General features: G+C 43.1%; 1 protein-coding gene across 2 annotated transcripts in view; it reads right to left on the minus strand.

Moving 5' to 3' along the window:
* Nucleotides 1–25,995, minus strand: part of arid4b (AT-rich interaction domain 4B) — a 127,026-nt gene that overhangs the window by 57,790 nt on the left and 43,241 nt on the right. For both annotated transcript variants that reach the window (XM_061960635.1, XM_061960645.2), the window contains exon 3: nucleotides 13,525–13,638. In XM_061960635.1, coding sequence (XP_061816619.1) covers nucleotides 13,525–13,638 — 114 coding nt within the window. The remainder of the gene's footprint in view (nucleotides 1–13,524; nucleotides 13,639–25,995) is intronic.

Below are 25,995 nucleotides of genomic sequence, written 5' to 3' on the forward strand. Positions count from 1 at the left end.
TAATCTGATCATGCATCTGGTAACAGTGAGACCAAAAGGTGCACACGCAGCACACAGTGTGAAAACACATCCAGAAGCACCGAATCTGTTTAGAATTGAAAAGGTCAAGGCCTATCTTATAAACTCTCATTTTTGAAGGGTAATTTATGGCACTCACAAAGCAAGTATTAGTGTATGTCCCTGGCTCAACATTACAATTTTAAAACCAAAAACATTTAAAAGCCACCGTTGACTACCATATGTTTGTATTTGTCACAATTACAGATTAAATTAAATATAAATTGTAATTTGGATTGAATAAAATGACTGGCATTCATGGCTTTTACTCACGGCTGTCTCGTATGCATGTACATTCCAGTAGCACGCTGACACAGACAAAAGCAGATCCCCTGTGTCTTCCTTTTTTCCTTCATTATATTCCTTCTTGCTTCGGTCCGGTTGTGCCAAACATTAAATACACCCATTTAATAAAGTCAAATACACGTAAGGCAACAAGAGAAGTATTCAACGTTTCTCTTTTGTAAAGTAATTCTGTACAGCAGATATGGGCATCTACATCAACAATATGATTTTCCTGAGTGGCTGGACCGCACATGTAAAAAAGTAAAATACAAATACAAATTTTTTTTAAAAGTGTTTGCGTGTGTGTGTGTGTGTAAGTGTGTTCACACAGGAGGCACAGCTTGCATGCTCACAGCAGGAAAAGGGTGGGATATAATGTTCTCAGCACTTTGGAAAATTAGCGCCCTCTAGGCAGTGGCATAGCTACAACTACCGTATTTACACAGAATAATTAATTACTCTCTTACTGTCATTTAGTGAGGATGATACAGCTGTGATGCACTGATCTGAATCCTTTAAAAGGATCCCCCATAAATATTACCTTATAATCAGCATTAGCAATATAACTATCTCACAAGTTTCTGGTTCAAACACTGTAGATCTCAGATCAATATAAGTTCACAAGATCTAATTACCAATATGATCAATGAAAATAGTGTGGCTTTTCAAACTCTGAGATCATAAAGTTAGCATGATCCCATGCTAATATTTTCCAATATAAAACCATAAGTAAGAAGTACCTTTATTCTTAAGCTATATGTCACCTTTGAGTGTAGTTCACACACAGTTGTACTGTGGTTTGCACACAAGTCTCAGTAATACTAATGAGGTTGAAATTTTGGCCAATTTTGACATTGCTAAAATAATTTGCATAATCAGCGTAAATCTTTTAATTTGTAGACAAAACAACTTTTTTGGCCAGTTGTAAGGATTTGTAGAAGAAGATTCTCTGTAAAAAAAGAAAAAAGAAAAAGTGTTTTGCCAAGCTCAGTGCCTCAACTCAGTCACTAATGCACCAAAAACATTTCCCACTCCAATACTGACTGTCACTTTGTCACTTCTGCAGCAAAATGCTTGTCGTGCCAGCAGCTCTGAAAGAGTCCAGTTGCTGCAATACTGACAGGCAGATGTATGCCAGATGAAAACAGCAGAGCTTTACTTTAGCCATATACTGATCCATGTGCTTACACTGGCCCAAATAGGAATCTTTAGGAATCTGCTGCAAACCTGCAGGTAGCAAATGTACTCTATTCCTAGTCAATTTCAAATGTAACAACAGTGGCAAAAAGCAATCACTGTCTGGCTGGGAGGGAAGGATCAAGAAGACAAATGAAAGTAACAGAGATGATGTTGAACCACGGTCATGTAAGAGGCAAAAGAAAGGAATGAAAAGCTTGCAGAGACGGTTTCATCAGATATGGAGAGAATCACATTCCTGCCGCCTGTAATACAGGAAGTGTTTTCAGCACCTGGAAGGGCACGAAGTTCTCCCTCTCTGCAGACAGGATATCAATAACACCGGACCTTTCTCACAACCCAGTGTTACTTCCGACATAGGCCTTTGACTACTGTGCTACTTACACTAAGGACACACTCACACTGGGCTACTTCATCTTTGCTGATTCCCACTCCCTTCCCTTGCCACTTGTGGCCTTCACTCACGCTACTCTACTGCATTTGGGATTCAGCCTTTTTATGTGTGCCATTACTTTATTATACCACGTTGTTTGACTGCGACTTTCCTAACTATGTCACTTGGTTGTAGCTTTTCCATTTTATTTCAATAAAACAAGTTGGTGGTGGTGATCATTAATAATTACAGAGGCCAGGGGCATAGCATCAAATTCTGTCCAGGACTATCAGTTTAAGCTTCAGCAAATCCACTAAATTACTAGTATACGTACTTTTAAAGATGTGACACGTGTAACTGCATGTGTGTTTTGGTTGTGCTAAACAGCAAACATGATAACTAAAATTAAAAACTACAGTCTGTTTATCAGTATATAAAATGTGTATAACTAAAATTAAAAACTACAGTCTGTTTATCAGTATATAAAAAATGTGTAGTTTTAAAAAAATACTTTAATACTGTAGGTCATTAACTGTTCAGGGGGTTTCTTCTTAAAAGATTGAGGCAACTATCAAAAGATTCTAAAAGTGATTGCTGCAGTTTCATACACCATGTACTTCTGGTGCCTGCTTTAAAGACATCCTTTTATAAAATTTCATAACATTTCAATTGAATTTTAGATAATTACCTCCAATCTATGGCAGTTAATCTAACATTGTACTAAAATCTGCTTTAATTTAATGCTTTGGAAATATTTTTGAGAAGAAGATTATGTTTTTATTGGCATGGTTCGTTCGCCTGTATTGTTCGTATCTTCACGATGTCTTTTTTTTGTTGGGTAACTATTTGGAAGTCAATAAACAAAAGAGACACATTTTTTAAACATCAAATTAACAAACGGTGCTTTGGTTTGGTTTGTTGTTACGTAGCACTTAGGGTCAATGCAGTTAGGAGTTCTGTTTTTGGTAAGTGAGATTCTAAATTTGCTCTCGGATCATAATTATATTTCAGTTTATCTTGTACATAAGCCTACATATATTGTTATTATTCTCGACACAGCTTCTCGTTTTGGTACCTGTACCTGTACCTGTATCTTGGACCTTGGGTCATAAATTCCTTGCCATCTCTTGTGTAAATGTGTGCTGGTACTGTATGACAATAACATTTCTTAAATCATTGAATAGCAAACTAGGTTTATTTAGATTGCCCATATGACATCAATTTAAGCTTCGTGTTACAGGTATAATTTGTTGTGCTATTGGAATCTCATGGAATACAACTAGGGTTGCCTCGATACCAATATTTTGGTACCGGCACTAAAATGTATTTCGATACTTTTCTAAAATACAGGGAACCATAAAAATGGCATTATTGGCTTTATTCTAATACATTTTTTTACGATACATTAAACATACTGTTCTTATTGCAATCGAAGAAAAATGTTGGCCTTAAATAAAATAGTGAACATACAACTTGTCTTTTAGTGTTAAGTAAGCAAACAAAGGCTCCTAATTTGGCTGCTGATGTATGCAGTAACATATTGTGTAATTTCTCATTCTATCATTTCGTCAAAATTATGAGGGATAAGCGCTAGAAAAAGGATTATTAATGTACTTGTTCATTTACTGTTAATAGCTGGTTATTTTCTGCCAGTGAGCTGCTGCATCGCCTCAGAGTTGGAAAAAGTTAATTCTATATTATAAATAACACCTCTCACTTGTATAGAACTGATAAGTTGGCCAACTTTGACATTTAACTAAGAACCTGCTGCTGTCACATATACTGTATATACTCTAATATTGTACATGTGTTGTATACATTGTATATTGTATATATGTTATAGACTATAAAACTTTTTGCAGATGATGTGGTCCTGATGGCTTCATCTGGCCAGGATCTTCAGCTCTCACTGGATCGGTTCGCAGCTGAGTGTGAAGCGACTGGGATGTGAATCAGCACCTCCAAGTCCGAGTCCATGGTTCTCGCCCGGAAAAGGGTGGAGTGCCATCTCCGGGTTGGGGAGGAGATCTTGCCCCAAGTGGAGGAGTTCAAGTACCTCGGAGTCTTGTTCACGAGTGAGGGAAGAGTGGATCGTGAGATCGACAGGCGGATCGGTGCGGCGTCTTCAGTAATGCGGACGCTGTATCGATCCGTTGTGGTGAAGAAGGAGCTGAGCCGGAAGGCAAAGCTCTCAATTTACCGGTCGATCTACGTTCCCATCCTCACCTATGGTCATGAGCTTTGGGTTATGACCGAAAGGACAAGATCACGGGTACAAGCGGCCGAAATGAGTTTCCTCCGTCGGGTGGCGGGGCTCTCCCTTAGAGATAGGGTGAGAAGCTCTGCCATCCGGGAGGAGCTCAAAGTAAAGCCGCTGCTCCTCCACATCGAGAGGAGCCAGATGAGGTGGTTCGGGCATCTGGTCAGGATGCCACCCGAACGCCTCCCTAGGGAGGTGTTTAGGGCACGTCCGACCGGTAGGAGGCCGCGGGGAAGACCCAGGACACGTTGGGAAGACTATGTCTCCCGGCTGGCCTAGGAACGCCTCGGGGTCCCACAGGAAGAGCTGGACGAAGTGGCTGGGGAGAGGGAAGTCTGGGCTTCCCTGCTTAGGCTGCTGCCCCCGCGACCCGACCTCGGATAAGCGGAAGAAGATGGATGGATGGATGGATAATATAATATCTGTATATATATTATTCTGTACACATATTATGTATATATTCATATATATGTTAGATTTGTTATCGCTATATTAGTCTATTTATACCTGCATTGTCCTTTCCATCCTTACACTTTCCATCATTGTAACTGAGCTACTGTGTTGAACAATTTCCCTTGTGGATCATTAAAGTTTGTCTAAGTCTAAGTCTAACCAGGGATTACATGAAAAAAATGCTAATGTTCGCCCACGTGAGGCTTATGATTAATTCTTAATCTAAATAAGAAGATACAGTCATGGTCAAAAGTTTACATATACTTGTGAAGGACATAATGTCATGGCTGTCTTGAGTTTCCAATAATTTCTACAACTCTTATTTTTTTATGATAGAGTGATTGGAGCACATACTTGTTGGTCACAAAAAACATTCATGAAGTTTGGTTCTTTTATGAATTTATTATGGGTCTACTGAAAATGTGATCAAATCTGCTGGGTCAAAAGTATACATACAGCAATGTTAATTGGTTACATGTCCCTTGGTAAGTTTCACTGCAATAAGGCACTTTTGGTAGCCATCCACAAGCTTCTGGCAAGCTTCTGGTTGACTTTTTGACCACTCCTCTTGACAAAATTGGTGCAGTTAAGCTAAATTTGTTCTTTTTCTGACATGGACATGTTTCTTCAGCATTGTCCACACATTTAAGATGAAACAAAAATTGAGCTGTTTGGCCACAATACCCAGCAATATGTTTGGAAGAGAAAAGGTGAGGCCTTTAATCCCAGGAACACCATGTCTACCGTCAAGCATGGTGGTGGTAGTATTATGCTCTGGGTCTGTTTTGCAGCCAATGGAACTGGTGCTTTACAGAGAGTAAATGGGACAATGAAAAAGGAGAATTACCTCCAAATTCTTCAGGTCAACCTAAAATCCGGAGGTTGGGTCTTGGGCGCAGTTGGGTGTTCCAACAGGACAATGACCCCAAACACACGTCAAAAGTGGTAAAGGAATGGCTAAATCAGGCTAGAATTAAGGTTTTAGAATGGCCTTCCCAAAGTCCTGACTTAAACATGTGGACAATGCTGAAGAAACAAGTCCATGTCAGAATACCAACAAATTTAGCTGAACAGCACCAATTTTGTCAAGAGGAGTGGTCAAAAATTAAACCAGAAGCTTGACAAAAGCTTGTGGATGGCTACCAAAAGTGCCATATTGCAGTGAAACTTGCCAAGGGACATGTAACCAAATATTAACATTGCTGGATGTATACTTTTGACCCAGCAGATTTCGTCACATTTTCAGTAAACCCATAATAAATTCATAAAAGAACCAAACTTCATGAATGTTTTTTGTGACAAACAAGTATGTGCTCCAATCACTCTATCACAAAAAAATAAGAGTTGTAGAAATGATTGGAAACTCAAGACAGCCATGACATTATGTTCTTTACAAGTGTATGTAAACTTTTGACCACGACTGTGTGAACATCTCATTAGTCGGCATCCCAGTGAGAGCAGTCATTGTACAGTAAGTAATTGTTTTATTGTGTTTGTAGGCCTGGGCCGATACATTTTGCTTGACAATATGTTGACCTACAAATTAATGCCGATAAACGACATTATTGCCATTATTTTTTTATGTGACCAAATCAACCATTGATTTAATGACAATACATAATACTTAGGAGTTTGCGTGTCCCAATGATCCTAGGAGCTATGTTGTCCGGGGGTTTCTATGCCCCCTGGTAGGGTCTCCCAAGGCAAACTGGTCCTAGGTGAGGGATCAGACAAAGAGCAGCTCGAAGACCTCTATGAAGAACACTAACAAAGGACCCAGATTTCCCTCGCCCGTACGCGGGTCACCGGGGCCCCCCTCTGGAGCCAGGCCCGGAGGTGGGGCTCGATGGCGAGCGCCTGGTGGCCGGGCCTGTCCCCATGGGGCCCGGCCAGGCACAGCCCGAAGAGGCAACGTGGGTCCCCCCTCCAATGGGCTCACCACCCATAGCAGGGGCCATAGAGGTCGGGTGCAGTGTGAGCTGGGCGGAAGCCGAGGGCAGGGCACTTGGCGGTCCGATCCTCGGCTACATAAGCTGGCTCTTGGGACGTGGAACGTCACCTCGCTGGGGGGGAAGGAGCCTGAGCTAGTGCGTGAGGTGGAGAAGTTCCGGCTAGATATAGTCGGACTCACTTCGACGCACAGCAAGGGCTCTGGAACCACTTCTCTTGAGAGGGGCTGGACTCTCTTCCACTCTGGCGTTGCCGGCAGTGAGAGGCGACGGGCTGGGGTGGCAATTCTTGTTGCCCCTCGGCTCAAAGCCTGCACGTTGGAGTTCAACCCGGTGGACGAGAGGGTAGCTTCCCTCCGCCTTCGGGTGGGAGGACGGGTCCTGACTGTTGTTTGCGTTTACGCGCCAAACGGCAGCTCAGAGTACCCACCCTTTTTGGATTCACTCGAGGGAGTACTGGAGAGTGCTCCCCCGGGTTATTCCCTCGTTCTACTGGGGGACTTCAACGCTCATGTTGGCAGCGACAGTGAAACCTGGAGAGGTGTGAACCCGAGTGGTGTTCTGTTATTGGACTTTTGTGCTCGTCACAGATTGTCGATAACAAACACCATGTTCAAACATAAGGGTGTCCATATGTGCACTTGGCACCAGGACACCCTAGGCCGCAGTTCCATGATCGACTTTGTAGTTGTGTCATCGGATTTGCGGTCTCATGTTTTGGACACTCGGGTGAAGAGAGGGGCGGAGCTTTCTACCGATCACCACCGGTGGTGAGTTGGCTGCGATGGTGGGGGAGGATGCCGGACAGACCTGGCAGGCCCAAACGCATTGTGAGGGTTTGCTGGGAACGCCTAGCAGAGTCTCCTGTCAGAGAGAGTTTCAATTCCCATCTCCGGAAGAACTTTGAAAATGTCACGAGGGAGGCGCTGGACATTGAGTCCGAGTGGACGATGTTCCGTGCCTCTGTTGTCGAGGCGGCCGATCGGAGCTGCGGCCGCAAGGTGGTTGGTGCCTGTCGTGGCGGTAATCCTAGAACCCGTTGGTGGACGCCGGCGGTGAGGGATGCCGTCAGGCTGAAGAAGGAGTCCTATCGGGTTCTTTTGGCTCATGGGACTCCTGAGGCAGCAGACAGGTACCGACAGGCCAAGAGGTGTGCGGCTTCAGCGGTCGCGGAGGCAAAAACTCGGACATGGGAGGAGTTCGGGGAGGCCATGGAAAAAGACTTCCGGACGGCTTCGAAGCAATTCTGGACCACCATCCGCCGCCTCAGGAAGGGGAAGCAGTGCAGTGTCAACACCGTGTATGGTGGGGATGGTGCTCTGCTGACCTCGACTGCGGATGTTGTGGATCGGTGGAGAGAATACTTCGAAGACCTCCTCAATCCTACCAGCACGTCTTCCTATGAGGAAGCAGGGCCTGGGGTATCTGTGGTGGGCTCTCCTATTTCTGGGGCTGAGGTTGCCGAGGTAGTTAAAAAGCTCCTCGGTGGCAAGGCCCCGGGGGTGGATGAAATCCGCCCGGAGTTCCTTGAGGCTCTGGATGTTGTGGGGCTGTCTTGGTTGACAAGACTGCAACATCGCGTGGACATCGGGGGCGGTACCTCTGGATTGGCAGACCGGGGTGGTGGTTCCTCTCTTTAAGAAGGGGAACCGGAGGGTGTGTTCCAACTATCGTGGGATCACACTCCTCAGCCTTCCCGGTAAGGTCTATTCAGGTGTACTGGAGAGGAGGCTACGCCGGATAGTCGAACCTCGGATCCAGGAGGAACAGTGTGGTTTTCGTCCTGGTCGTGGAACTGTGGACCAGCTCTATACTCTCGGCAGGGTCCTTGAGGATGCATGGGAGTTTGCCCAACAAGTCTACATGTGCTTTGTGGACTTGGAGAAGGCATTCGACCGTGTACCCCGGGAAGTCCTGTGGGGAGTGCTCAGAGAGTATGGGGTAACGGACTGTCTTATTGTGGCAGTTCGCTCCCTGTATAATCAGTGTCAGAGCTTGGTCCGCATTGCCGGCAGTAAGTCGGACACGTTTCCAGTGAGGGTTGGACTCCGCCAAGGCTGCCCTTTGTCACCGATTCTGTTCATAACCTTTATGGACAGAATTTCTAGGCGCAGTCAGGGCGTTGAGGGGATCTGGTTTGGTGGCTGCAGGATTAGGTCTCTGCTATTTGCAGATGATGTGGTCCTGATGGCTTCCTCCGGCCAAGATCTTCAGCTCTCACTGGATCAGTTCGCAGCCGAGTGTGAAGCGACTGGGATGGGAATCAGCACCTCCAAGTCCGAGTCCATGGTTCTCTCCCGGAAAAGGGTGGAGTGCCATCTCCGGGTTGGGGAGGAGATCTTGCCCCAAGTGGAAGAGTTCAAGTACCTCGGAGTCTTGTTCACGAGTGGGGGAAGAGTGGATCGTGAGATCGACAGGCGGATCGGTGCGGCGTCTTCAGTAATGCGGACGCTGTATCGATCCGTTGTGGTGAAGAAGGAGCTGAGCCGGAAGGCAAAGCTCTCGATTTACCGGTCGATCTACGTTCCCATCCTCACCTATGGTCATGAGCTTTGGGTCATGACCGAAAGGACAAGATCTGGGGTACAAGCGGCCGAAATGAGTTTCCTCCGCCGAGTGGCGGGGCTCTCCCTTAGAGATAGGGTGAGAAGCTCTGTCATTCGGGAGGAGCTCAAAGTAAAGCCGCTGCTCCTCCACATCGAGAGGAGCCAGATGAGGTGGTTCGGGCATCTGGTCAGGATGCCACCCGAACGCCTCCCTAGGAAGGTGTTTCGGGCACGTCCGACCGGTAGGAGGCCACGGGGAAGACCCAGGACACGCTGGGAAGACTATCTCTCCCGGCTGGCCTGGGAACGCCTCGGGATCCCCCGGGAGGAGCTGGACAAAGTGGCTGGGGAGAGGGAAGTCTGGGCTTCCCTGCTTAAGCTGCTGCCCCCGCGACCCGACCTCAGATAAGCGGAAGAAGATGGATGGATGGATGGATAATACTTAGCTGACTTTTGCTAGAGTTTAAAGGCAAAAAAGAAAAGAAAAACGTGTTCTTTTCTGACATAATGCTTCAGAATTATAGGCAAAATGCAAAAAATTTATAGTTTCCCTTTAAGTGTAAAAAACGAAAACCTATATTGAGATGTTGACATAGGAAATACACACAAATACAGTAGAAACATCCATATTTTTTGACGGGGCTCCCAATATTGTCTTAAAAAAGTTGCATACTAAACACTTTTAACAAAGTGTAGCAGAGGTGTGTGTACTTATCTTATCGTTTCACAGTAGGTAAAATCAGCATGGGGCTAACTGACTTTTTTTACGAGCCTTCAAGTGCAGAACAGCATCATAAGCAAAATGTCACACAAACCTCTCTCTTGAATCACAAAAGACCCTATGCCAGATCATGCAACCATCGACTTGTTAAACAAGCAACTCCATATTAATGAGCTAAATAGGAACTTGCTAAAGTGAAATATTCAGAAGCTCAAACACCAACAAATAACTGCAGGTGTATACAACACATAGGTACATAAAGTGCATGTGTATTGTTGTAATATGCATTGCAAACTAGTTAACTCGGAATTACTAACGACCTATGTTGGTTGCTGCAGAAGTATCACATATGTCTGTATTGCATGTCATCATGAAGGTTTGTTTGATCATAGTCCACATAGCAGAATGACAAAGATAAAAATGCAATCTTGTCCATACTTGGTGTAGCATTGGACGCAAAAGGCTCCATTACTTGACTTGTATTTATGGTACGTCAGCATGGCAGATAAATGTTCTTTTGTCTCGACAGGATGAACTACAGTACACTGGCACAGTCAAAAGCCATCATCTAGTCTTTGTTCCTCCCACACACTAGCAAGACAGACAAGTGATCTGCCCCTCCTCTATTGTATTAACCAGATGCCTTGCCCCCCTGGAAATGATAAAGATACAGTACAGTGCGTATACTGCAAAGACATCAACAAAGCATGAAACCTATGGGGCGACAACATCTGAACTGCCATACGTGCGGAGGGTTTGGGTGAGATGGATGCCTGAGGACCTAATGGGTACCTGGTGAGCGAGACTAGACCATTCATCTGTCTCAGCTAGGCCTGTGGACGTTTCTATGAACATCACTAGCAACTCCAGGCAGCGCTTCACAGTGCAAGGGTAACAGCTGGATTTGCATCAACCTCCAGCACAGCAAAATAACTTAAACCACTCTTTTGTTTGAATATGACCTCATCATCATTTCTAAACTGAGCTCATCCAACAGTGTTCGTATTGATGTACTCAAAATGAGAGCGATTTAAAACCACTGATGCTAACTTGTGGTGGAAACTAGGGCTGCACGATTAATCAAAATCTAATCGACATCAAGGTTTTAATTAGTGTGGTAAATAACTGCAAGAGGCCGCCAACACTCACAGTACAGAGAGCCTTGCGACTCGACAGTAAAAAGTGCTGCAAAGTAACAAATTAGGATAAAAAACATGAGATTACCAAGCCAAATGTCCCGTTGTGGTAATATTTCAGCTTCAAATTGGATGGGCGATATGAGCCCTTTAACACGGACGTTGTGATCATGGATCATGCACTTTAAAGGGGAACATTATCACCAGACCTATGTAAGCGTCAATATATACCTTGATGTTGCAGAAAAAAGACCATATATTTTTTTAACCGATTTCCGAACTCTAAATGGGTGAATTTTGGCGAATTAAAACGCCTTTCTATTATTCGCTCTCGGAGCGATGACGTCACGTTGTGACGTCACATCGGGAAGCAATCCGCCATTTTCTCACTTTCGTCGGTGTGTTGTCGGAGGGTGTAACAACACAAACAGGGACGGATTCAAGTTGCACCAGTGTCCCAAAGATGCCAAAGTGGCAAGAAATTGGACGAAATTTGTTCAAAATACGAGGCTGTAAGGAAAGCCGACGAAATGGTCAGTCGTTTGTTCCGCACACTTTACCGACAAAAGCTATGCTACGACAGAGATGGCAAGAATGTGTGGATATCCTGCGACACTCAAAGCAGATGCTGACATCAACTCCAAAACTGGACGGATCAGCTTTCAGGAAAAGAGAGCGGATGAGGGTATGTCTACAGAATATATTAATTGATGAAAACTTTATTCATTACTCGCGGTTTTACGTAAATTATTATACATAAACTGTGTTTACCAATAATTTAGCTTAAAAACATTTATTTTTTTCAATCATTCGAGTACATTCGGGTAGTCTTGTGTAATGCAGTATTTTGTGTCTATTTAGGTATGGTTAACCGGAGTGCTGAAATCGTGGAAAAATATATGTTCTTAGCGCGCCTGAAATGGGCTGTCTGCACTCTCAAAGTGCATGTTGTTGCCAAATGTATTTCATATGCTGTAAACCTAGTTCATAGTTGTTAGTTTCCTTTAATGCCAAACAAACACATACCAATCGTTGGTTAGAATGCGATCGCCGAATTCGTCCTCGCTTTCTCCAGTGTCGCTGGCTGTCGTGTCGTTTTCGTCGGTTTCGCTTGCATGCGGTTCAAACCGATATGGCTCAATAGCTTCAGTTTCTTCTTCAATTTCGTTTTCGCTACCTGCCTCCACACTACAACCATCCGTTTCAATACATGCGTAATCTGTTGAATCGCTTAAGCCCCTGAAATCCGAGTCTGAATCCGAGCTAATGTCGCTATAGCTTGCTGTTCTATCCGCCATGTTTGTTTGTATTGGCATCACTGTGTGACGTCACAGGAAAATGAACGGGTGTATATAACGATGGTTAAAATCAGGCACTTTGAAGCTTTTTTAGGGATATTGCGTGATGGGTAAAATTTAGAAAAAAACTTGGAAAAATAAAATAAGCCACTGGGAACTGATTTTTAATGGTTTTAACCCTTCTGAAATTGTGATAATGTTCCCCTTTAAGATGTTCAATATTTATTTAGATTACGTTTTTGCATACAGAATTAAGTCAATTTAATTTTTTTTAAATTTATTTAAGATACAGGTATTTACCTTCCAATTACAGTACAAATGTAAACAATTAGACAACAATGACAATGAAATATTTATATAATTTTAAATAGTTACCGTATTTTTCGGACTATAAGTCGCTCCGGAGTATAAGTTGCACCGGCCGAAAATGTATAATAAACAAGGAAAAAACATATATAAGTCAGACTGGAGTATAAGTCGCATTTTTTGGGGAAATCTATTTGATAAAACCCAACACCAAGAATAGACATTTGAAAGGCAATTTAAAATAAATAAAGAATAGTGAACAACAGGCTGAATAAGTGTACGTTATATGACGCATAAATAACCAACTGAGAACGTGCCTGGTATGTTAACGTAACATATTATGGTAAGAGTCATTCAAATAACTATAACATATAGAACATGCTATACGTTTACCAGACAATCTGTCACTCCTAATCGCTAAATCCGATGAAATCTTATACGTCTAGTCTCTTACGTGAATGAGCTAAATAATATTATTTGATATTTTACGGTAATGTGTTAATAATTTCACACATAAGTCGCTCCTGAGTATAAGTCGCACCCCCGGCCAAACTATGAAAAAAACTGCGACTTATAGTCCGAAAAATACGGTACTTACATTATTATTATATATTATGATTACATTATCAACGTTGTATAGTTTTAATCGATTATTTATTCAAGTATTTATTCAAAAGCTCTGAGTCTGTCTGCATAAAACCAAATATTTGTGACATAAATTATTGCATATTGTTCTAATGTGTGGCACTTTGAGACAAGAATATGTTGATTGACAGACTAAAAGTAACATGTCTTCCTTCACTTGTTATTTTCACAGTTTTATGCAGTTTTATGTATAAAATATAAAAAACGCAAATCGCAATTTTCTCAAAATCATGCAGCCCTGGTGGAAACTAAACATTTCTAATATTCAGTCATAATCAGGCTTTGAAATGTGGCTTACCTTAGCCTTGACTAGCCGCTTGGCAGTCTTAATCTTGGCCTCGCAGAAAGCCCCTCGGTACTTGGCACTCACATCTGTCCCTACTGTCAAGTATGGGGGCTCCTCCAGAGTCTGCTGGGAAAAAAGCAGAAGAGCACTTAAATTCAATACACTTTTAATGAGGGATGTGCCGATCGATGGGCCAACTATCAGTAGGGTTGCTATCAATCCCTTGAAAAAGGAATCATTCCGTATTTAGAGACAAAAATACGCATTCCGTTTCGAGCTGTCAGAGGATAAACTTTGTCCCGTGTTTTACTACGGTGAGAATAAAAAAAGTCTGTAAAATAACAATAGATTCCATCAAATACAGCTTTGACAACAGTTGGCCACAGGCTAAGGCTAAACCAACCGATGCCAACGTGTCTGATTGCTCACCTGTAAAACCCACCCAGTTTGACTTTTCTGGCATTTGTTTGTCTTGCCTTGGCTGCTGTAACTTAATGATGACAATTGTGTGCGTCTTGGTTACGTCACCACAATATCCTGTTTCGGCAATGTTGTTTCGGTGATCAAAGTGTTTCGGTGTCCACATTTTCATTAGTCAATAGTGCGCGAATAATGGGCTATATATAACCATTCATACAATATATTAGTATAATTTGTTTTCAAGTGTGGCGGCTTTTATTTGGCCATGGCTCTACGCCAAGATCAATTACATGTAGGAAAAATCCTGAGATAGTAGTTTCTAGTTTTTTTTAGTTATTGTGTTCTGTTGACTTTGTTTTGAAGAAATAATTGTATGTAGTAAAAAGAATAAGGAACTGGTTTATATATTGTGTTGATACTAGTAAACTGTCAAAAGCACTTACCATAAATACGTTGAAAAATGTACAGTAATACATTTGATTGGTATCAGCCGATCTCACTCATGATGATTGGTATTGGAATCAGAAGCATAACACCTTGATCGGAACATTCCTACTTTTAATATTCAAGTCTAGTGACAGGTGTTTTCTGAGAGCGCAGGTAAGTAGGGTGCACAGACAAATGTTGCTTAAACAAGGCCAGTATCACAAAAGCCACTCTGCTCGGTGATTCATCCATGGCAAATGCATACCATCTGCCGTGGGTATTTGGAAAAAAGCCATCGAGGAAGCAAGTAAAAAAGGCCACTACGACTGCTTTGTGACTACAAAACCAAAAAGCACTCATAAAGCAAGTCCACTGGCTTTCAGTCATGACTGCATGATTATCTCCTTCAATGAAAGTTCGACACACAGAGAAAACATTCTGTGCGTGGGTGAGGGAAGACGATGCTTGTGGGTCATGAGTGTTTGAAAAAAAGAAAGAGTCAAATATTGACATAAGAATGAATAAAGGAGGGATAGGATTGAACAATAACAATGCTCAAATGTTGTAAACATATTTAATACTACAAACATGTTTCATTAAATGCAAATAATTGTGCAGGAACATATACTGTTTCAAGCAAATATTTAGAAAAATAACTTAGTTGATGTCTATAAAGTGAGAATATAAACATCCAGTATAACAAGTGTAAAACAATAATGTTCACTTAAGTGTCTTTCAACTTTAAGCACTCTACACTGGACATTTTTTGGAAAATGGTGTTTCGTAGAAATGTTATCTAACAATTATGGAAAATGCTGTTTCATAGAAATGTTATCTAACAATTATGGAAAATGCTGTTTCTTGGAAATGTTAACTAACAATTCCATCCATCCATCCATTTACTACTGCTTGTCCATTACGGGGTAATGTAAATACCTCACAAACTGATGCTTAGCTTCACTGGCTTTAAATATATATTCTGGGTGACGGTTTGTGAGATGGCACCTTGTCCAGGGTGACAAGAGAGACAAGGGGTAGAAAATGGATGGATGGATGGAGGTAGGGCAGGGCGATATGGAATTTTATTAATATCTCGATATTTTTAGGCCATGTCACAATATACGATATATATCTCGATATTTTGCCTTAGCCTTGAATTAACACTTGATGCATATAATCAGAATCAGAATCAGAATCAGCTTTATTGTCATAACGCAAGGTAACGAGATTGAGGCCATTCCATACAGTGCGATGTGTGCATGCTAGAAAAACAATGTGCAAATATATAAAAATTTAAAAAATGTAGAAGTGCAATGAATATGGTGTGAAATTAATATATACATGAAAAAACAAAACAAAAGCAGGGTGGTTGGTGGAATGGGTTATTGCACCGAAGAGAAGGCATATATGAGGGACAATGGGGCAGTCCGTTCAGGATGGTTATGGCCCTGGGGAAGAAGCTGTTCTTTAGCCTGTTTGTTTTGGTTTTAATGCACCTGTAGCGCTTCCCAGAGGGCAGCAGGTGGAACAGGTCAGAGCCAGGGTGGGTGCTGTCTTTGATGATGGCACTGGCTCTGTTGAGGCAGCGGGAGGTGTAGATGTCCGTCAGAGAGGGGAGAGGGCGGCCGATGATCTTCTGAGCCGTCTTGACCACTCTTTGCAGCCTCTCCCTGTCTGCTCAGTGCAGCTGCCGTACCATACCGTAATACAGTAGGTCAGCAGGCTCTCGATGGACGAGCGGTAGAAGGTCAGCAGCAGGTCAGGCTTCAGGTTGTACTTCCCGAGGACTCTAAGGAAGTGTAGCCGCTGCTGAGCCTTCTTGATGATTGATGTGGTGTTGACTGTCCAGGAGAAGTCATTAGAGATGTGGACTCCAAGGTACCTGAAGGTGTGGACCCTCTCTACACGCTCGCCGTTGATGTAGAGGGGGGCAGGGTCGGTGCTGCTCCTCCTGAAGTCGACGATGATCTCTCTGGTCTTGCTGGTGTTGAGAGCGAGGTTGTTCTCCGAAGACCAGGCCGTCAGCTTCAGGACCTCCTCTCTGTAGGCAGCCTCGTCACCCCTGGAGATGAGTCCGACCACTGTGGTATCGTCGGCAAACTTGACGGTAAGGTTGTCACTGTGGGCCGGACTGCAGTCATGGGTGTAAAGGCAGTAGAGGAGGGGGCTCAGCACACAGCCCTGTGGGGAGCCGATGCTCAGCGTGCGGGAGGATGAGAGGTGCGGGCCAAGTCTCACATTCTGGGGTCGGTCCGTTAGGAAGTCCCTTATCCAGGCGTTTGTGAGAGGGGGGAAGGCCAAGAGTGTCCAGTTTATTGCAGAGTCTGTCCGGGATTATTGTATTGAAGGCAGAGCTATAGTCCACAGAGAGCATCCGGACGTAGCTCTGCTGCTGCTCCAGGTGGTTCAGAGCAGAGTGGAGAGCAACAGCGATGGCGTCCTCTGTGGACCTGTTCGCCCGGTATGCGAACTGGTGGGGGTCGAAGTCTGGAGGGATATGGTCCTTGATGTGCTGGAGAACAAGTCGCTCGAAGCACTTCATGATTACCGGAGTGAGGGCCACTGGTCGGTAATCATTCAGGCTGGTGATGGGAGACTTCTTCGGCAACGGGATTATTGTAGATGACTTCAGGCAGGATGGGATGACTGCCTGAGCCAGGGAGAGGTTGAAGATCCTGGTGAGGGGGGGGAGCGAGCTGGTGGGCGCACGTCCTGAGCACCTTTCCAGGTACTCCGTCTGGTCCGGTAGCCTTCCTGGGGTTCACAGCCAGGAGCACTCGTCTGACACTGTGCTCCTGTACAGTGAGTGGAGTGGCGCCGGAGCTCGGTGGGGGCGGGGGCAGGGCTGGAGCAGATGAGTGTCGCTGGGGGGTTTCGAAACGGGCAAAGAAACAGTTAAGCTCCTCTGCCAGTGTCGCACTCTGATCCGCAGTTGTCATATTGCAGCCTCTGAAGTTTGTGATGTCATGAATGCCCCGCCACACCTCCCGTGAGTTTTTGCTGGACAGATGGGACTCTATGCACCTCCTGTGGTCCGCCTTTGCTTTTTTAATCCCTCTCTTCAGGTCGGCTCTAGCAACACTGTACAGTGCCCTGTCCCCTGACCTGAAGGCTGCGTCGCGGGCCCTGAGGAGTGTGCGGACCTGGCTGGTCATCCAGGGTTTCTTGTTGGGGTAAACCCGGATGGTTTTTTCCACAGTCACATTCCCGATGCAAAACTTTATGTAGTCCAGCACCGTTCCTGTGGCTGTCTCCAGCTCCTGTTGTTGGAAGAGGTCCCAGTCTGTGTGTTGGAAGCAGTCCTGAAGTTTGGGGAGTGCATCGTCAGGCCAGGTCATAACAGTCTTTGTGATAGGCCTGGCCTAGCGTCTGATGGGGGTGTAGGTAGGAGAGAGCAGGAGGGAAAGATGGTCTGACTGTCCAAGCTGGGGGAGGGGTGTAGCTCTGTACGCGTGCTTTATGTTGGTATACACGTGGTCCAGGGTGTTCTTGCCCCTTGTAGAACACTTCACGTGCTGGTAGAACTTAGGGAGTACAGTCTTCAGATTGGCCTTATTAAAATCCCCTGCTATGATATGAACACCGTCGGGGTGGGCCCGCTGCTGTTCGTTGACGGTGTTCAGCAGAAGAGAGAGCGCTGTGTTTCCTTTGGCGTCCGGTGGAATATACACAGCCGTGATGATAACAACAGACAGCTCTCTCGGGAGAAAAAAAGGCCGACATCTAACAGACATGTACTCCACGTCCGGGCAACAGTGCTGTTCAGTGATTGTCCCGTTGTTGCACCAGTTCTCATGCACGTAGATACAGAGCCCCCCTCCTCTGCTCTTACCGGAGTCCTTAGTTCTGTCCCGGCGGAGCAGAGTGCGTCCGGCTAGCTGCATGCTAGCATCGGGTATTTCCGGGTGAAGCCAGGTTTCGGTGATAATCATAGCACAACAGTCCCGAACATAGCGGTTTCCAGCAAGTTGTAACTCCAGGTCGTCCATCTTCTGTACAAGGGATCTGGCATTAGAGAGGAACAGGCTCGGTAGAGGTGGCTTGTGGGGTTGTTTCCTAAGCCTGAGCAAGACTCCGGACCTGCGGCCACGCTTCTGCTTCCTCTCCCTCCTCCGTCTGCGCCGTCTCCCAGACTCGACAACAAACCACGGAGAGCCCTGTGCTCTCGCTATGTCATCTGGGATGTTGTGCTCGTGGTGAAAGTCGCTCGAAACAGATATCTGGTGCGAGTTACCGATATCCAAGAGTGACTGGCGGGTGTACCGGGTGTTTGCAGTACAGGTGGTGCACAAAAGGAAAAAAAACATGAAGAAAAGAAGGAAGAAAGAGCACTGAAATGGAGAGCCGTAAGCCGCTGCGTCTGTGCGCGCCGCCATCTTGGAAAAAAAAAAAAAAAAGAGAAAAAAAAAGAAAAAATCACACCAGTATGATGATTCTATGTGTCTACATTAAAACATTCTTGTTTATTCTGCATTAATATATGCTCATTTTAAACTTTCATGCAGAGAGGGAAATCACAACCAAGTCAATTTACCAAAATTGTATTTATTAAACAGTTATTAAGCAGTGGCACAAACATTCATGTCATTTCCAAAACAGAACGTGCAAGATTGTCAGAGACATTTTAAAACAAGCTATTAGTGCACTTTTGTGCATGATGTCACTAAGATGACATATCAAAACAACACTACCGTATTTTCCGCACTATAAGGCGCACCTAAAAACCACAAATTTTCTCAACAGCTGACAGTGCGCCTTATAACCCGGTGCGCTTTATTACGATTCATTTTCATAAAGTTTCGATCTCGCAACTTCGGTAAACAGCCGCCATCTTTTTTCCCGGTAGAACAGGAAGCGCTTCTTCTTCTACGCAAGCAACCGCCAAGGAAAGCACCCGCCCCCATAGAACAGGAAGCGCTTCTTCTTCTACTGTAAGCAACCACCCGCCCCCGGAAGAAGAAGAAAAAATGCGCGGATATCACCGTACGTTTCATTTCCTGTTTACATCTGTAAAGACCACAAAATGGCTCCTACTAAGCGACAAGGATCCGGTTCATAAAAAGACGCAATCTCTCCATCCGCACACGGATTACTACCGTATTTCACAGCAACTGATATTCCTGTGAACCGCACTGTGGAACGGGAGCACGTACGGTGAATATTCGCACCACAGGGAATGAGAAGTCATCCTTCACTGTGGTTCTAGCTTGCCATGCTAACTTCCACCCATGGTGATATTCAAAAGGAAGACCTTGCCAAAAGAGACCTTTCCAGCCGGCGTCATCATAAAAGCTAACTCGAAGGGATGGATGGATGAAGAAAAGATGAGCGAGTGGTTAAGGGAAGTTTACGCGAAGAGGCCGGGTGGCTTTTTTCACACAGCTCCGAAGGCGAACACACCTTCACTAAGACGGGCAGACAGCGCCGGACGACATACGCCAACATTTGCCAGTGGATCGTAAATGCCTGGGCAGATATTTCGGTCACAACTGTGGTCCGAGCTTTCCGGAAGGCAGGATTCACAGAACTACTGGACAACAACAGCGACACTGACTCCGATTACTTCGACGAGACGGAACCGGCCATTTTGGATCCCACGCTTGCGCAACTTTTCAATTCGGACACCGAAGACGAAGAATTCGAAGGATTTACGAATGAAGAATAACTTCAGAAGGTGAGCGCTATGTTTATTTTGTGTGTTGTGACATTAACGTTCGAGCAACATTATGTTGCTATTGCTCTACACCATTTTGAATTTTACTATGTTTGTGATTGCACATTTGCGTACATTTTGGGACAGAGTTGTTAGAACGCTGGTTTTCAATATATTATTAAAGTTTGACTGAACTATCTGACTGTTTTTTTGACATTCCCTTTAGCGCAGCGTAGGCGCGGCTTATAATCCGGGGCGGCTTATTGGTGGACAAAGTTATGAAATATGTAATTCATTGAAGGTGCGGCTAATAATCCGGTGCGCCTTATAGTGCGGAAAATACGGTAAATTAAAGTGCACGTTTTGTACAGAACGCCACTACAATAGTTTAAAACAAATAAAGTGCACTTTTGTGCTTGATGTCACAGAAGATATTTCAATAACTGTGAAATAAAAATTAGCTGCATAATAGGAAATCAAATAGTGTATGTGGTAGGTTCCTGCGGACGTTATCTCCTTCTGTTGTTGACTATTTTTTTCATACTGTGTTGATCTGGAAATGGTGTTGATGTGCAGGTTGCTTCGGCATTTTGTTGGGTGTGGCACCGGCCGGAGATGTTGACATGTGGAGTTTCAAGCACTCTTCCTTCTCTAGCGGGTGACTTTTCAAATTATGCCTTAAATTAGTAGCAATGCTACTTTTTGTAGCAACGCTTTTTCCGCATAGTTGACATATTACTGTTGTTTGTTCAACATATTCCCGCTTGAAGCCAAACCACCGCCAGACGATGGACCCTGTGCTGTGTTTCTTGGGAATTCATTCTTCTTCCTTCATTTGTTACCAGATTCGCACCTTCTTTCTCTTTTATTACCACTCGCACCACTCTGCTAGCATGACAGCTAATGTTACCCATTCCGTTACCTGTCTGCTCCGCGAGAGCGTATGACGTTGCACACGCGACAGTATGTGACGTATGTAAGAAGGTGCGCTTGTTTTATCTCTCTGTGAGAAGGAGAAACAAGAAAGAGTGAGACACGCCTGTAGTGTAATGCCCGCAGCTAAAAGCAACTGCGTGAGAACGTATGCTTGAATATCACGATATAGTCATTTTCTATATCGCACAGAGACAAACCCGCGATATATCGAGTATATTCGATATATCGCCCAGCCCTAGATGGAGGATTTATCAAGTAGTTTTTCAGTTTACTTGTATTTCCCGCAGTGTACAGCTTTTTTTTGCGATTTCTCTCGGTGCATTGCACCGTGACCAGCCAGCTGCGTCGGCTTGTAAATGCTTGAGACAAAAGGGGCACGCTTGGCTTTACAGAACCCATACCGTATTTTTCGGACTATAAGTCGCTCCGAAGTATACGTCGCACCGGCCGAAAATGCACAATAAAGAAGGAAAAAAACATATATAAGTCGCACTGGAGTATAAGTTGCATTTTGGGGGAAATTCATTTGATAAAATCCAACACCAAGAATAGACATTTGAAAGGCAATTTAAAATAAATAAAGAATAGTGAACAACAGGCTGAATAAGCGTACGTTATATGACGCACAAATAACCAACTGAGAACGTGCCTGGTATGTTAACGCAACACATCATGGCAAGAGTCATTCAAATAACTATAACATAGAACATGCTATACGTTTACCAAACAATCTGTCACTCCCGATCGCTAAATCCGATGAAATCTTCCTCCTCTGTGTCGCCCCTGGTATGAGCCGTTTCCTTTCTTTCTGCTGCTCAATCGCCGTTTTCTGCTGCATATTTCACTACGTCCGGCTTGTAATCTGCAGTATATGATTTCCTTTTCGGTGCCATTTTAGTTCAGCCCTTCTCAGTTTTTATAAGTTACCGCCAATGTTGAAATAATCAATTTTAATAGCTACGGATGTAGCAGCAGTAAGCATCCCATGACCCACAATGCACTTCTGCCATGACCCGCCCCCGCCGAATTCTTATTGGTTGACGTGTGTGACGATTGCTGACGTGTGTGTGACGATTGCGGACATTTGCTTCGTCTCTTACGCGAATGAGATAAATAATATTATTTGATATTTTACGGTAATGTGTTAATAATTTCACACATAAGTCGCTCCGGAGTATATGTCGCACCCCCGGCCAAACTATGAAAAAAAACTGTGATTTATAATCTGAAAAATACGGTACTGTCTTACCTCCGCCAAACAGGTTATGTTTTTGCCAGGGTTTGTTTGTGTTTGTTAGCAACATAACTCAAACAGTTATGGGAGGATTTTGATGAAATTTTAAGGAAATGTCCACAAAAAACAATTACTCTTATCTACTACGAACACTTCACTTCCTGCTTACAGCGTTCCACCCTACATCCCCACTGTCTGTTTTGGCGCTGTGATGAGGAGGGGCACTTGCCCAGGGTGCACCCTACCCTGCCTTCCACCCCAGGAAGGCTGGGATAGGCTACAGCCGCCCCGCCACCCTGAGAGGGACAAGCAGTATATGACTAGATAGATCTAATGTAATAATAAAACAAATATGCTACTGTAGTAGTTAACAAAATATAAAATACATTCTGTGACAAATCTTAAGTAACATGTTTAACATTTTTCAAACAGAAATGAAAAGTATTTTTTTTAATGGTCATACAATATATATACTGTATATGTAGTATATATGCTAAGTAAAACTACGTCAACCAAAGACAAATACAAACAAGTCATGTTCAACCGTCAACTATGAAATTAACCTTTATTTTGCAGAAAAATAAGCATATATGCTTTATTAGGAAGCATAGGCGATATTTCTGACTAATCGCAGTGTCTCCAGCAGTGGACAGGAAGGAGACGTGCAGACTGCCGGTCAGATGTTGTCTTGTCATGTGATGTGTGAGAAACATTAATTTCACGTTTACAGTTAATAATAGCATGTTTTAGCAGTGTTAGTTTATTAGTTATATGCTGTATTAACAGCAGACGGCCTGCTGAATTTGCCGCTGCTGCTGGTGGTGATTCCCTTTGTGCTCGGAGGGGAACGGAAACGCGTCATTCATTCAAAGTTATCACATGCTGTGTCTGCTAGTGTTTCTGCTCGTATTACCTCAATGTGATGCAATATCCACTTTGCAAGTATTGCAAGTTTCCCTGCTGTCTTTCTTTCTCGTTAATTATGCTAACGTGTGTGCTGCTTGTCGGAGCCGGGTATAGTGACATCTTGCATACCCGCAGGCATCAATTACAGAATCGTTAACAAAACTGTCAAACGGATTTCAGGGATCGAAAACCCTGGGAGCCAGCTCTCAACAAGAACCAGTTTTTGATTCCCATCCCTAGCTGGCACACTACACCCAACATAAATCTTGCAGGCATACACTTGGCTAAGACCTCCTGGCAGCTGTAACCTTTTAAACTTCCTTGTCGTCAGTATGAAAATAATCACTGTGCAAAACAAGAGACATTGATCTATACAAATTAATCAAGTACATTGATGCCCTATGGAGGGGTCAAATGTTTTTTTGTTATACATGAGACATTTGAGCAGCTATGGGGCAGTTGTGCCAATAATAGCTTGAATAATATTGTGTTGTTTGTCTGAATACACGGTGTATCCAGATCTTGTTTGAGTTTATTGTAACCCGGGGAACTCATACAAAGCCAACAGTTACAATAGCCTGGCCTTCTTTACCTCAGTAAACAACAGCTACATGGAAGAAAAGCCTGGGGAATAGGAAAACTATAGTTGACAGATGATGTGCTAAAAATCCCCCCAAAACAAGCTCTTTACATTAGCCTTGTTTGCATCTTTATTCCTAAACTATGATTAAGTCTCATTTTAATCTACAACAATTAAAGCTTAATGCATCCATAAACGAAATGCAGTGACAGAGACCATATGTGCACTCGTATTTTGTTTCATGCCAAGATGTTGGAAGGATTCCGCATTTTGGTTTTGATTACAACAGCTGTCTAACAGACATGACAGGGTAATCAGAGGCACATCAAAACATGCAGGAAAGAGAACGCAACAGCAACACATCTTAAAAAAAAATGTGTAAGTGGCATGTATTTTCTTGGATGTTGGCGGCTTGTGGCTGTATTTGATTATGACACACACAGTGATAATACTGGCACTCGCTATGAGATGATGAAGAGGTAAAGATGATCTATTTTGGCGGCGCATTAATGAGTGACCGGGCTTGTAGTCTGGCCTCAACATCATTAATCATGCAGGTGACATACAGAAGCTGTCAGCAAAAATAAACATGCATAACTAAGAGGTAGATTCAATCAGAATTTTGGTTTAGTGTTTTGAAACAGAACCAAGTCTGCAGAATAAAATGATAAATGACAGCCAATCATTTCAGATAAAAACGATTTAAAATTTATAATTTAAAAGGAATGAACTTCTAAAATATATTTTGCTGTCTCAGTAGAGACAACAACTTGTCACATTTTTTACATGTATGACAGGATGGAACACAAAGGCGGGTCCAATTTGCACCTAACAAAGCCTTTGCTTTATGACACGTTCATGCTTGATGAAACCCTGGTTAGGTAGACTGCTCTCATCGGCTCTTTTTGTGAATATTGTGAGAAGTTGAGAAGTTAGGGGAAGCGATGTTTCGTTTGTATTGAATGACTGATTTCACTTTTACTTTCTATTCCTGCTATTCTGTCATTTAGTGCAGTGGTCCCCAACCTTTTTTGCACCAGGGACCAGTTTAATGTAGGCATTATTTTCAGGGACCGGCTTTCCACTTGTGCTAGATAAATACAGCAAAAATAAGTGCATGGAAAATACAACTCACTATAACGCTGAATTATAGTTTCTTTGCAATGAGATGCAGATGGAAATTAGCCTTTGGACACAATCTGTCACATTTATCTTTGATATGTTCATTAATGTGCATTGTATCATGTCACAAAGTTGTAACAAATATAACAAACTGCAACTTCCTATGAGGAGTTTTATTATACATCTATAAACAAGCGTATTGGTGTGTCTAGTGGGACAGGTGAAAGTTAAGTCGGAGAAAATGCAGTCGTTTATAAATTATTTAACATTTCTCTGCAGCCCTGTAGCAAATGCGTCACGGACCGGTACCGGTCACCAGACCGGTGGTTGGGGACCACTGATTTAGTGCTCTGAGCTCAATTCTTGGTATGACAGCCACCCACTTAAGATTGTGTGTCAACTCTAAGCAGGTAAAATCTGTCTGTTTTTTTAAACAAATTACTGCGACATAAAGTACATGGTATGATTTATGTTGCATTATTTGTAGAGCTGTCCGATAATATCGGCCGATAAATGCTTTAAAATGTAATATCGGAAATTATCGGTATCGGGGTTTATTTTATCGGTATCGTTATTTTTTTAAATTATTAAATCAACATAAAAAACACAAAATACACTTACAATTAGTGCACCAACCCAAAAAACCTCCCTCCCCCATTACATTCACACAAAAGGGTTGTTTCTTTCTGTTATTAATATTCTGGTCCCTACATTATATATCAATATATATCAATACAGTCTGCAAGGGATACAGTCCGTAAGCACACATGATTGTGCGTGCTGCTGGTCCACTAATAGTACTAACCTTTAACAGTTAATTTTACTCATTTTTATTATTTACTAGTTTCTATGTAACTGTTTTTATATTGTTTTACTTTCTTTTTTATTCAATAATTTTTTTTAAATGTATTTATCTTATTTTATTTTTTTAAAAAGGACCTTATCTTCACCATACCTGGTTGTCCAAATTAGGCATAATAATGTGTTAATTCCACGACTGTATATATCGGTTGATATCGGTATCGGTTGATATCGGTATCGGTAATTAAGGGTTTGGTCAATATCGGAATATTGGCAAAAAGCCATTATCGGACATCCCTAATTATTTGTGTTACTTAGTTATTAATATTGAAACAATAGTATATGCTTCTTCACTATAAAAGCTGTATATAAAAAGGAAAGTAAAAAAAAACAAGGATTTAAGCA

The sequence above is a fragment of the Nerophis lumbriciformis genome, linkage group LG02 (assembly GCF_033978685.3).
Source record: "Nerophis lumbriciformis linkage group LG02, RoL_Nlum_v2.1, whole genome shotgun sequence".
NCBI lineage: Eukaryota > Metazoa > Chordata > Actinopteri > Syngnathiformes > Syngnathidae > Nerophis > Nerophis lumbriciformis.